Raw genomic sequence first — 13,443 nt, forward strand, 5'->3', positions numbered from 1 at the left:
GTACTAGGATGTTACTAAATTGCCAGTGACTTCTAGTCACCTTTATATCCGGCCGACACTCTCTGAGATCTAGCATCGCGGACACAAAGCCTAAAGGTCCCTGCACAATGCCAGGCAAGAAAAGAATAGCACAGGGAGTGGATTTCCATCCTATCGGAAACCGTGTGTGAATGTACGGCAATCGATACACGGTTTCCGATAGGTTGGAAATCTATTGCCTCTTGTTATTTTCCGTTGCCTGCTGCCTGGCATTGTGCAAAGGCCTTAATACCCCGTGTATCGAGAGTCGAGCGATCCGGTCGAACGAGAAACAAGAGTGTGTCGATAGTGATCGACATACCAGCAAATGGTGACGATACTCCTCTGTTTCGGCCGCACTTTCCGCACTTGAGACGAACACGGTGCGTGATTCACGGTTCGGCGGGAGGGAGATGAAAGGTCGCGAGGTACAGATAGTGCAATCGGAGAGGGCAGATTCGGCGATATAAGGTGGTATCGGCGAGTCGCCAGGTTGCTGGGCGATCGAGCGAGAGAGAGGTTGACGGTGGTTGATTTCGTATCGCGGGTTTGTCGCGATCGTAATTTTTACGTGGTGTTTCGCATTCGCTCGGGTCTCTCGCTTGCGTAACCGGACACGACGCGTAGTTATGAGCCAGTAGAATTTCGGCTAACTCGACAGACCGTGCGCGGCATGTCGCCGTCGTCGAGAGACAACCAGTCCCGGCGGTTCTCCGAGATATGCTTCCCGGACTCGAGCCCGTGGCAGTGACCCACCCCGACGAGAGCTCCGCATTCATCAGTGCTGAATAATCGAACGATGGAGACCAACTCTGGTGAACAAAACGCGATCAAAGTAAACGGAAATGGTAAGTTATCGGGGGCGACCGGGGTGAGATTTTGTTTAGAGCCCTCGTCGGTGACGAAGGTTCGTTGGCCGCTGATATTTATCCCCTCTCCCTGATACCTGAGATCGTTTCTTTTCTCACTGAGAAAGCGCTTATTTCGATTCAGAGGATCCACAGACGAAGATCCACAGGTTGGAGTCGGAAAACGTTAAGATGCGAGAGGAGTTCAATGTACAAAGGGCCAAGATGAAAGAGTTGTTTCTGCAGAAGGAAGGTGAGTACATCGTGCGAAGTGTTCGTTGGGTTCGCCCCCATCGTCGTTTCGCGACAGTCGGGTTCCGAGCGGAGCGCCGCAACTGACGGTGACCAAATTTCACAGAGGAATTGAAACGCAGACTGGAGGAGAATATGGGTCTGCAAAAGGAGAACCTGAAACTAAGGAATGAACTGGACGAAGCCAAGAGCCAGCTGGTCGTGGCAGACCTTAAGGTACAGAACGACTTAATAATGGAGAAGAGGAAAGCTCAGGAAGAGATAGCGTCGTTGCAACAGGTTATACACGAAACGGTGGAGGAGTCTTCTTGCTCAAGGAAACATCTGGTCAGCGAAGTGTCTAAGTTACAGTTAGCTCTTTCTAAGCTTCAAGAGGAGAATGCGTCGCTGAGAACGCAGTTGCCGCGTGACCCACCGACGGATGGGCCACAAATCTCGTTATCTACAGTAACTAAAACATTAGCTAGAAAAGTGGTTTCGCAATTAGGTGCAGATTCTTTATCCTTAGGTCCTGATTATTTAGAGGAGAGCATGCGGAAGGTAAAAAAATATGTACGTACACGTAATACTGCATGAAGCATTTAACTGTTTTTTTTTTCTACTTTTAACTACATCGATACGTGTGTCATATAGGAAAAAATGAAATATCGATATAGCTCTTCGTGTTGGAAGAAAGATTAATGGCACTCTTGCTTTGTAACGATAGAAATACTCGCGGAACTCATCGTTAGAGAGAGAAAAAGAGAGAAATATACCTAGGAACTGTGTCTCGTCCGGACAGGTGTAAAAATTATCTGGCTTCGCAGGCGCAAGAGGACGCGGAGGTTTTGCGCTCGCTAGTTGTACCGCTCGAGGAGGAGATAAAAGCTTTAAAAGAGAAATTAAGATCGACCGACGACGAGCTGCAAAAATGCAAAGAGACTCAATTACAGAGACGGCAGCAGGAGCCGGGCTCGTTTGAGCCGTCGTGTGATATGTGCGCGAATTACGAAGCGCAATTAGTCAAAGTAGAAGCGACTGCCAAGGATTTGGAGAAGCAGCTGTTGGACACGCAACGTATGCTGCAGGCCCAAAGGGAGGATCTAGCTAAGGAAGTGGAGTTCCGGAAAGAGATGGAAGAGAAGTGGAACGAGAAGAAGGAGGAGCATAAAATCAAAGTCGCGGAGCTTACGGTCGCCTCGCAAACGGCCCAGCAGACCTTAGTCGAATTGAAGAGATCCGTCGAGCAGTTTCAGAAGAACGCGTCCGAGGAACTGTGTAAATTGACGAGGGGCAGGGAGGACGTGCAGAGACACCTCACTGTGTAAGATCATTTCAGCGAAACACAGGCACATTTTTCTCGCGGTGTGCCCTACCGTACCCATTTCAGCGCAGTCGCGCTCTGTACGAATGAGCGATCGCGTCTTCGGTAAAGTTTCGTTGAAAAATCCAGTTGCATATTTATTACAGACTGCAGAAGGAAAACGAGAATCTCGTTGGCAAGCACAGCAAGCACTCGCAACAGCTGCAAAGTGAAAGTATCAACATGCCTAATACCGTGGAGGAGTTGCACGTCAGTCTCCTGAGGATGCGCGAGGATTTGATCACCGCTAGAGTGGCCCAGGAGGTTGCGCAAGAGAAGGGGGAGATGTTGCGATACGAAGTGACGCTCCTGAGGGAACAAATGGAGCAGGAGAGCAGGGTCAAGGAGCAGGATAATTCTGTGTTGAAGAACGAGATAAGTGGATTGAGGTTGGATCGCTTGTTCGATCGCAAGTTATCGCGATCCTCGCTTAACGCCGCGTTACCGTCACGTTAATATTCCCGTCTTTCTCCCTCTCATTTGTAGAGTACAATTAGAGAAGTACATAAGAGATCACCGTACGCTCGCCGATCGGGAGGAGAAACTCGACCAGCTGGAGAAACGACTGCAGGAGATCCAAAAGGAGAAGAAGGACGCGGATTTAGCTATAAATGAACTACGGCAGAGAGTCTCGAGTCTGCAGCAAGAGCTGGACACCAGCGAGGCGGTGCAGAAGGACTTCGTCAGATTGTCACAATCGTTACAGGCAAGGGAGATCGAATTCGAAGTCGATCGAGGAGTTAATTGAGCGAATTGAAAATATATAACGCACGCGCGTGCGCACTCGTGTATGCGTGTGTATAATACTTCTCGGTCATTGTGTAGGTACAACTGGAAAGGATCAGACAAGCTGGTAGCGAAGTAAGGTGGCAACACGAAGAGGACGTCGAAGAATGTCCCAGCTGCCACGCCACGTTCTCAGTCACAAAGAAGAAGGTAAGCCGAGAGAGCATACGGACCTCGTGCTGATGATAAATCGACGTAAAGCAATTAAAAATGTAACTAAGGGCGATTCGATGTCTCACGCAGGTACATTGCCGTCACTGTGGCCATATATTTTGTCAATCTTGCCTCTCACACATTGTGAACAGCGGGCCGAAACAAAGACCATCCAGAGTCTGTGATGTTTGTCATACTTTATTAGTGCAAGATACCGCACCATATTTCAGCCAAGAACCTCCACACACGCCTGACTAAATGTTCTAAAGTTATGGACAATTTTCAAGTTCAGTGAGATGTGCAATATCAGTTTGGTAATTTAGCGATCGCTGATTGGGCATACCTCGACTGACGTACTGACTACAAATTCAACTAACGATGACTCTCCTTGGTTTACAGAGAGTGAGAGAGAGGGGGGGGGNAGAAACGTTGATAATAGTGTAAGAGAGTGAAGGGTTTAGATAAGATTCCTATTACCTGAAAATTGGAGTGATACAGCAAATATCGTGTAAATATAAAATTATGTATTATCTCTAATGGTTATTGTAATTTAAACAGATTAAAGCTTTTGAATGTATGTGAGTTATCCAAAGGAGATAGTATTTATGTTACATTGACTTATATATATATCTTGATCTTAATTACTGATGTAACTGAGAATCGGCAGAGATTTTCGTTAAATAGAATTTTGCATAAATTTACTTTCCACGCACTTGTTAAACAAGTTTTCTCGTATACGCTGAATCCTATTTCTACACTTGTTTTTCTCTTTAGCCTATTGAACGGTAATAATCGAGTCTGCAACTTGTTGATAAAACGCGCAAAGTCGGACTTACTATTATTATATTTGACTTTCTAGTCCTACAAGGAAGTAACGTTAAGTTCACAACAGGTGAATGTCGTCTTGTTATAGAGTTGTTATTACTTTTGGTGTGTATCTAATTTGCTTAAGGGAATTTTTAAGATTGAAAAATGTTACACATAGACGTATAATACTCCTCCATAAATTTCAATAAAATTGAATAAGTATTTCTAAATAACTAGTGCAAATGTTTTATTTCTAGTTGCTCGAAACATCTTCGTCAATTCAAAGACATTAACGCAACGATAATTTAATCATTCGTACTTTATTATATTTATATAGGAACAAAATGCTTGAGAGATATACAGAAATTATATGTATATATGTAGCTTTGTAATTTATATATTATATTTTTGAATTTCTGGCTACCAAATTTTACAAATTTTCCAAACGAACAAAACACTTTTTCGTAGCTCACGAAATTTTTTAAAAGCTTAATAACTATTCTCCTAATTACATCATATTATTAACACAGGCATATATATATATATACATACATACATACATACATACATACATACATACATACATATATACATACATACATACATATATATATATTCTGGTTTTTTTTTACTTAGAAAATACGCAATAAGTGAGAACCGACAAATCCGTGGAATTTCGAAATGAACAATGAAATTAATAAATTATAAATGCGTCTGTTAAGCGCGCGATCACAACAAAGAAGAAAAATATCTCACGAGACCTGAGGGGCAGTTCTCTTTAAAAATAAAATTCTCAACAAATAGTGCATCGTAAAATATAAAATATAGACATGAACAAAAACTAACGATTGAAAAAAATTTATATTAAAATGAGATATATAAATACAAAAAAAATATTAAAATATATATATTTTGATTCTCAACATCGAGTGAGAGACGCGATCAGAATTTTCAATTTCAAGTAATTATTAAACTCAAGCATTACCCCATATATAACGTTCGTTTCGCAGCGTCATCGATGATCTCAAGATAAATAATGAGCTTATACTTGAATGAGCTTAAACTTAAATTTCAATCATCGTTACGACGAGAAAACCGATAAATAAAGGCCAATTTGAGCGCAGATAATTGATTATAAGTGCTGTGTTAAACGTCGCACACGTTGCTCTTCGTTTGCCTCTGCGCTTTGCCTCTAGCCTTGCATATTCGTAATCTTGAATTTGAATCGAGTTCCTTTATGCACCGAGTATTTCCAATAAACGTGTCACTTGAATTCAATTATCAAGCCGATAAGAAATAGCTTGCGACGTCAATACGATATTTACCGTACGTGTAATATAAAATATTGACGTAAGACAGACAATCGTTAATCATACGACCGGATCGGTGATTTATAAATTCCTAGTGTGAGTTATACAATTTCTACTTTGGCCCAATGTCTTATGAACGCAACAGAGACCAACAGTTTGCTCGACGACATACAATGTACGTAAGATTCGAATGACACACTTATTATCACATAGAAAAGAACAGATTGAGTATGGCTGAGATTGGCTGTGGACGTTTTTGCAGATCGATCGGCGGATCCTCAGATTGAGCGTGTTTGTCTCTAAGTTCCTTCCAGTGTGTCAGCGTGTCCGTGTACTCCAGTATCTTCTCAAAATCGTCCAACTTGCTGTACACATGCAGGAGCCCTCGATAATCGTATTCCAGACCGCTGTAGCTCTTCCCGAACAGCTTTAAACCTGTATGGTGGAATTCATGACGAAATGTCACCGTGTTCGTGTCACGATTCGATCGATGCTAAACATACTCACTGATCGCGATGCTACGATAATAGAGCTTCTCGGCGTCTCTGTAACGATTCATGTGGAAATTATATAAGGAAGCTAAATGCCCTATGCTCAGACCCACTTCGTAATCCTCGGGACCCAGCAGTTCCTCTTTGATACTAATAGCTTTCAGATGCATCGCTTCCGCTTCCTATGCAGCGCAACGTTAGATAAATGCGTTATATAAAAGATAATACCAACAAAATTTCATTAATCTTCCATTAATCGCAATGTATCTCACAGACACATTGATTTTCTCTTTATTTTCCTTTGTTTCTTAAACAATTTTTCTTTCGTTACAGTATTTGACTAATAGGCCAGATACTGTATAAAAAAACCCGTGAAGAACAAAGGGAAAAACATTGACAAGGACGAGCTTGATCTTGAGACTGTGTAGCAACGGTGATACATTGTAACCTGAACATGCATCTATTGGATATTGCAATTAACGGAGGATTAAACATATATATATATATACATACAGCGTAAGGCCCATATCACACTATGGGTTAGGATTGAGATTGGATCAAAATTTGGCCAATCAGAGCAGAACTAAGCTAGAGTTCAGTAAAACTTGCTTTGATTGGCCAAATTTCAATAAAATCTCCATCCTAATCCATAGTGTGATGCGGGTCTAACATTGTTGAGCGACCACTTCCGATCGCTCGTTAGGGACGAGCCGAGATACCTGAAACTTCCTCATACTCTGGTACAGGCGTCCCAGATTCCCGTAATGCTTCGCCGTTTGTACGTTTTTCTCGCCGAAGGCGGTCTTCGCTAACTGTAAAGCGGACAAATGGAGACACTCAGATTTCAGCAACAAGCTCTGTTCGGACAACGGCGTGGACGCGTTATCTATAGCGATCTCCTCGAGTATGAGCGCCTTCACTCTCTTAGCGCTCGCAAGCATCAGATGATTCGCAGGTAAGAGTTTTTCTATGATGTCTATAGCTAGTCCGGCGTGGTCGCTGCGAAACGAGCAGGGCGAGTGGTGGATCAGTTAATCGCAATGAGAGACGTGAACGCGGCGCGGTGATCGATTACCTTGCCTCGTCGAACTTGCCGGAACTGTATTCGTAAACGTAGAGAGCATACGCCAAATCTTCGTGCGCCAATGCAACGTGGAGATTAGTCTTGCCGAATATCGCTTTTCTAATGTCTAATGCAGTCTGCGGTAAAGAGAGGTAGAGGCATTAGAATCCCGCCGGTGGGCGAGGAGGAATTCGTGCGTGCCCCCGCCGGGAACATACCTTGTAGACAGATACGCTATTGATGATGCTATCGTAATTCAGTAAATAGAATCCGTAATCGATGAGAACGTCACTGTACTTCGGGTGATCCGTGTCGAACACTTCTCTCGCGAGGTACACTGCTTCTCGGATCAGTAAACCAGCCTTTTGAAATTCCCGCTTGACGACGCACGATTTCGCCGCTTGTCTAAGAACATCGATGATGACTCGCGCGGGAAGTGACGGATTTAGGTATTGTAACGCCTCTATGCTCCATCTGAAAACCGGAGAGGAACGTGAGCCAGTGGGAACGTAGAACAGGACCCGGCCAGGTCGGCGCGCGTACCTGTAAGCTTGATCGTATTCACTGCGTATGAAGAATAGCACGCTGAACTCCGCAAAAAGCGCAGCGTGATTGCTGTCGTAATAACCCACGTTCTTCAATTGTTCTATCATTTTTACGGCGAGTTCGTGAGTTTTCGCTGCCCCGCGGAAAGCACAGTACGCCGCTTGTGCGTGTAACAGCCTGTGGAACGTACAATAATAACAATAATAAGTACATTGATGATATTATACACTACGTCGGTTGCAGATATGTACACATGAATACGCATGAATGGACACACACGGTCGTTCTTACTTGTGACAACAATCTAATGTTCTGCACCAATTCTGGGGGGTTTGGTTGTAGGCGATACACAAACTCCTGCAGGTCGACAGTACTTGCTCGCTCTCCACGTACCAGCCGGCGTCGCTGAGGAAACTGCCGAGTCTCAGACCGAGGTTTATCATTTTGTCCTGCTCAGCTGGATTTTCCCTGACACTGAAGCAGCACAAGTCATAGTTGATCGCCAATTCCTTCCCCACCTTCGTCCCGTGATCCATCAAAGCCTTTATAGGAGGGAAACCACAAACGTATTGTAAGTTCGACCCCTGGGCACGTTGGATGTGAGGGAGATAAAACAAAATTACGACAAATAGAGACACTGGAAGACATCCGTGTCTCGTGGGATCACCTGGAAGGTTTGCAAGAGATGTATCCGGCGGTTGGTGACCTTGAGGATCTTGGAGAAAGTCTCCAAGTCGCTCAGCTCCATCCCCAGCAGGCATAGTCTCTTCTCTCTGTACAACTGGAAGAAAGAGACGGAGATCTGTCCATGTGAGAGGCGACACGGGGCATCTCGTGCGGGGACGAGCGGCGGTCGTTACCGTGCGATCGTCTCCGGTAACGAGCGCGGCTGGTCGTCGTCGGGAGAACTCGAGGGGATCGCATTGTCCTGCCGGACTGTCTCGGGATCACTCACGACGAGAATAATAATCGCTTGGCCGAGCTCTCTCGCTCGAGAGGAAACACCGTCTCGAGCTCGGGAGAAACTCACGCAAACGGCCTGGCGATTTAAACGGCCGCGATAACGACGGACGGTCGCTCGTTTTGCAACGGGGGAAACGGAGGAGGGAGGAGCGGGAGACCGCTCGGACGAGGGAGAACGCATCGTCGGCGAAGGGCAAAACAAATACAACTGCATCACGCGCGATGACGGTGACAAGCGAGCGACGACAGGGACTGCCGCCCGCTGCCATGACGTTTCCGATGTTTACCTGATAGTAGATATCGAACAGCACGTTCTCGGGCAGGTAAGTGAGATACGCCTTGTAGCTGGAGAACTTGTCCGCGACCGCGGACACGCTCAGCTCGTACAGGCTCTTCGTGGAAAACACCCGTGACTCGCGTCCATCGGCCATTTTCGCGAGGCCTTTGATTAATCACCAATACAATCGCAATATTGTAGCTGTCATGTCCCTCTTTCTCGCTCTCTCTTTCTCTCTTTCTCGCGCGCGCACTATCGTTCCTCCTCTCGTCGCCTCTCTCTTTCTACTGCATACGAGCGATATGCGCGCACGTACTTTGTACAATCGGAGACACGAAACTGAAGGTAGCGCGCAGCTGTTCACGAACGCAGAGCGCCCAAGAGCGCCACCTAAATTGACCCGGAGCACCTACCGGAATTCCTGCTGTACCGACCGGCCGACCTCCGTCACGCAGACCTCGAGGTTCCCCGGCTCCCGGACGAGCACCGTGGATTCGCATGATCGGGAGAGAGGTGGTGTACATTCGATAGAGAAACGGTGTGAAATAAATAATTATATTGCAAAATCATCAACAGCGATGTTCGAATGTATATTGCGAATGATGACAGTCCACAAGGTAGTTTTGCTTACAGCTACGAATGATTACAAACAAGAGCGAACGTTGGCGTTATCACGCCTCAATTTCGCCTAGGTAGATTTGCTTATCGCTGGATCCGGAACAAACTGGAAAAAAATGCGAGATTACTGTGAAAATTGTGATAAAAAAAATATATGTACGAAGATATGCTTAAAAGTATGTAATTCATATTGTTGAACGATATTCGGGCGTACGTGATTGTCAGTAGCAGTGAGACATCTTCAAACGTGACGTGACGTCACAATGATGCTAGTGAAAAAAATAGTTACAACTTCGGACGTACCTATGGGCTCCTTCGGGTGGAAATCGATGTCGTTCACGGATCCATTGTGTCCCGGCAATTTGTACAGGATCCTACGACTCGTGGTGTCCCAGATGTAATGGAATCGGTCCGACGAGCCCGCCGACACTTTACTACCGTCTGGCGACCACGCGCATCTCAGAAGATTCTGGTTAAGCGATATTTGTTTTTTTGTCAATCCATTATCGACGCGTCGCCGGCTATTTTGCAGCTAAGCGTACAAATATTCGAAATCGTACCGACGAGACGTACCTTCTCAAAATTGTGCTGGTGTCCGGACAATATCTTCACGCAACGTTCGAAGGGCGCAAATGGCCTCACGTCCCATATCTTCAATGTATTGTCCATGGCGTTGGAGAGTACATACGAGCCGTCCGGACTGAGACTCAGTCCCGTGATTGTGTCGGTGTGTCCTTTCAGCTTATAGAGCACCGCATTTTTCCTGAGATCCCACACCTTTATGTCGTTGTCGATACCACCACTGATCACTTGCTCCGCTGTGTCGTTGAACGTTACCGCAGTCACCTAGCGATGCGTATCAAGGAAACTATATATACTACCAACAACTATCGTATTTTCCATCGTCGGACAAGTATGATCGCCTACCTGATACGTGTTATTCAACGTGTAACATTGGCCGCGTTTCCTCGGATCCCAGACACGTATCGTGCTGTCGTCGCTACCTGAACATAGCAGTGTGGGCCCTCTCCTTGCGCCAGACACAGAATTCACAAACAGAGTGTGACCCTTCAACTTCTTGATACGTGTCCCAGCCACTATGTCCCACAAACCTAGCGTCATGTCCGTGCTGGCTGTGTAAAGATGATTGCCGTCCGGACTGAAGTGCAACTCCATCACGGCTCCACTGTGTCCGGACATGACGGCGATGTTTTCGCATTCTCCGTAAACATTCCACATAACTGGAAGACAACGGTTTTTATTAGACGGGCCGGGCATACGTTTCAACGTTGACGTCGATTCAACTGTTCGTGCGAGACCTACAGATCTGCCGGTCGAAGCCCGTTGACGCGAGATATTGACCCTCCGGATGAAACTCGAGGGAAAAAATGTCTCCTTGGTGTCCCTCGAGCAACATTATCATCGCCGTTAGGGAGGACGTTCGTGGCGGACCCTTTAATCATCACGTACGTGTTACAATTTTTGAAACTTGTGACTTTCGCAGCGAGACATTTGCAGGTTACACTCACGCTTTGCACGACCGCCTTCTCTCTGCTGCTGAACACCACCTCATTTTTCGTTCTTTTCGACGCAGGAACCAGCGCCAGGATATCGTCCCCTTTTCTCTTATCCAAGATTGGCATGTTGAATGATATTATCGCGACAAAACAGAAAACACTCGCACGGGTTTATTCGTCGGCACCTCGTCAACACCGTTGTCCGTCTCGCGTCGTTCAACATCAAAGTGGCGACATCTCTCTTGTGCGTCCGTTATGAGACTTCGTGGTGTTAATCACAGATGTCACCGTTATCGCACGGCTATTCGCGCGCACGGTGCTCCAGTCTTGCATTTGCTTCGGCGTTGGAAATTTCGCGCGTTTAAAAACTTCGCTTCGTCGCACGTTATGTCGTACAAGCAACTAGAAAACGTCCGAATACTCGCAATAATCGGGTTATCAACACGAGGACGCGGTTAATCGTGAGTGATTTTCTTAAATTTATGACAACTTTTGGCCCGTTTTACTCGATTAATACCATGTAGCACAAATGTTCAAAAGACATCCTTAGAGGCGTCCCATAGATTTTCGATATCCCTGGGACGTTTCTAAGATGTCTTTTAAATATTTGTGCGAGATGTATCTTCGTTCTGTCTCTCAGATAAAGTCGTATGAAAAATAACGAAAGAATAATATCGAGAGCTTTATATATTTCAATGTTTTGGTTATTAAATACCGTTTTTTTTTTCTACCAAATCACATGCTTTACTATGATGAAACATTTTCATTCAAACAAATTGATATTAAATTTGATATTAAATTGCGTTGTTTGTATTAAACAAATCCAAGTCAAGTAAACACGCGAACCAAATCCAAAGAAATTTTTTCCTTTGTGTACGAAAAGAAACATGAAATGAAACTTCGTTAATGGTTTTAGTCCTTTTTATTGCAATATATTATAGACGTCATTGTATGTACGTTCGATAAATACATCAAGTAAAAGGTCTTATCTGACAAGTTTTCCTCCTCCTCCTCTTCCTCCTCTTCTCTTCTCTTCAGACTGTTAAAGCGCGTTATGATAACGTACATTATATACGATCATATAATATATATATGTCGCGGAATGTCATTTTTACCGCCAACCATAACACGAATTTCATTATCAATAGATATTCCTATCGCCTTCTTTCTCTCTCTCTCTCTCTCTCTCTCTCTCTCTCTCTCCCACTCTCACTCTCTCTCTCTCTCTCTCGCGCGCTTTCTTTCTCTCTCTCCCTTTCTCTCTCTCCCTTTCTCTCACCTAAGGATTAAATATTGTACAAAATAAAGATTCGTAAATCGTGATAGAACTATATATGTGCGTACGCTGGATCGCGATAGTTTGCGCATCCCACTTTTGTTTTGTTCCGCAATTTTCCGTCATCGTTACTTCAGAGAAACGTGGTTTCCCTCTACGCGCTACGACGTATCTTACAGACAAGTGTTCAACGGAACGACAGAAACGCAAGAAAGCAGTTAGTCGGATTATAAAAACTCGCCTAAATCATAATCGCCGTTATCGCCATCTACTGCGCTTGTCTTTCTTTTTTTCTCGTTTCCTCCCATTTTTCGTACACATTTTCTCGCTCACGCTTTTGTCGCTTTACGCGCTTCGTTCGTTCATCGCTTTGTTATGCAAAAATTATGTAAGTCCTCGCTTCGGAAAACAGAGTAAAATTATGGATGCAATTGCAAAATGACTCGCGAACTGGGTGTCGCTGTTCGCTTTGTGTGCACGTCCGGGCGATGGACAAAGCACTCCGGGGAGGCCCACCGTCGTCTATCTCGTCTCCTTCGGCAAATCTGCGATTTATTCCTTCGCGAAGAATGAGAACGGAAAGACGCGTTCGGTTGCTTCTACTTGCTCGATAATCAAGGGTGACTTTCACCAAGTTTCACCCGATCAAGCTAATTTCGGCGACTCGGAATCGCCGTCAATCGAATGTTACCTGTTCTATCTCACTAACATACGCGGAGAAGAAAGTTTGATTGTTGAATTAACGTGACGAAAGCGTTTCAGCCGAAGGGGACAGAATCTGGTTATGGCCAGGAATCCTGTTTCCCTCCATCGAGACGCGTCTGCTGGCTCACTTATTGTCGGGTCGATTTAACCGAACACCCGCTTCCACGCGGATAGAAATGATCAACGTTTCGATTATGCTCGAAGGACAAATTACAGGGATTGGACATTGTTGTTGGCACTTCCCGTGATCGTTCGTCGATCAGCTCGGTCGGGGACTCGACGAGAGTCATCCCAGGCCGCGAAAACGACGTTTCCGTTCCGGATTCTCGCTCGTAGCACGATAATCAATTCGATCGCCTATTTACAAAGTCTCGACCGCGTATTTACAGAAATCTCGTCGCCGTTTTTATTACACCGGTGTACACTGTGCGCGCGATTCCGCGAGAGAGACGAACTCGGTGGACCCGGGTG

General features: G+C 45.2%; 3 protein-coding genes across 3 annotated transcripts; 1 reads left to right on the forward strand and 2 right to left on the reverse strand.

The window, feature by feature from the left end:
* The first annotated feature begins 33 nt into the window (after positions 1–33).
* LOC106748657 (rab GTPase-binding effector protein 1) lies at positions 34–5,057 on the forward strand. The gene is given in 9 exon segments (XM_014627394.1): positions 34–771; positions 773–866; positions 1,012–1,119; positions 1,225–1,658; positions 1,925–2,421; positions 2,568–2,849; positions 2,947–3,166; positions 3,286–3,396; positions 3,490–5,057. Coding segments are annotated over 9 exon segments (1,947 nt in total). The 5' UTR covers positions 34–738; the 3' UTR covers positions 3,658–5,057.
* Positions 5,053–9,200, reverse strand: LOC106748658 (amyloid protein-binding protein 2). Its single transcript, XM_014627395.1, has 9 exons — positions 8,867–9,200; positions 8,284–8,397; positions 7,908–8,158; positions 7,614–7,793; positions 7,289–7,544; positions 7,083–7,207; positions 6,727–7,006; positions 6,024–6,189; positions 5,053–5,951 (listed from the first exon to the last, which is right to left on the reverse strand). The coding sequence occupies exons 1-9, from the start codon at positions 9,008–9,010 to the stop codon at positions 5,722–5,724; spliced, it is 1,746 nt and encodes a 581-aa protein (XP_014482881.1). The 5' UTR covers positions 9,011–9,200; the 3' UTR covers positions 5,053–5,721.
* A 197-nt stretch (positions 9,201–9,397) lies between these two features.
* LOC106748659 (U5 small nuclear ribonucleoprotein 40 kDa protein) lies at positions 9,398–11,219 on the reverse strand. The gene is made up of 6 exons (XM_014627396.1): positions 11,004–11,219; positions 10,798–10,927; positions 10,402–10,715; positions 10,048–10,320; positions 9,778–9,943; positions 9,398–9,580 (listed from the first exon to the last, which is right to left on the reverse strand). The coding sequence occupies exons 1-6, from the start codon at positions 11,115–11,117 to the stop codon at positions 9,528–9,530; spliced, it is 1,050 nt and encodes a 349-aa protein (XP_014482882.1). The 5' UTR covers positions 11,118–11,219; the 3' UTR covers positions 9,398–9,527.
* Between the last annotated feature and the right edge of the window lie 2,224 nt (positions 11,220–13,443).

This window comes from Dinoponera quadriceps, unplaced genomic scaffold, assembly GCF_001313825.1.
Source record: "Dinoponera quadriceps isolate SergipeBrazil2010 unplaced genomic scaffold, ASM131382v1 scaffold2094, whole genome shotgun sequence".
Taxonomy (NCBI): Eukaryota; Metazoa; Arthropoda; class Insecta; order Hymenoptera; family Formicidae; genus Dinoponera; species Dinoponera quadriceps.

Bases quoted from the DNA above. Each gene is read 5' to 3' on its own strand.
- LOC106748658 (XM_014627395.1), bottom strand. From the start codon at position 9,010: ATGGCCGATGGACGCGAGTCACGGGTGTTTTCCACGAAGAGCCTGTAC. The intron at 8,159-8,283 runs GTGATCCCACGA...CCTCCTATAAAG, and splicing joins ATCTCTTGCAAACCTTCCAG to GCTTTGATGGATCACGGGAC. The intron at 7,007-7,082 runs GTAATCGATCAC...CTCGTTTCGCAG, and splicing joins GGCAAGTTCGACGAGGCAAG to CGACCACGCCGGACTAGCTA.
- LOC106748659 (XM_014627396.1), bottom strand. From the start codon at position 11,117: ATGCCAATCTTGGATAAGAGAAAAGGGGACGATATCCTGGCGCTGGTT. The intron at 10,321-10,401 runs GTAGGCGATCAT...ACGCATCGCTAG, and splicing joins CGTTGAATAACACGTATCAG to GTGACTGCGGTAACGTTCAA. The intron at 9,581-9,777 runs GTACGTCCGAAG...ATTTTTTTCCAG, and splicing joins CCACCCGAAGGAGCCCATAG to TTTGTTCCGGATCCAGCGAT.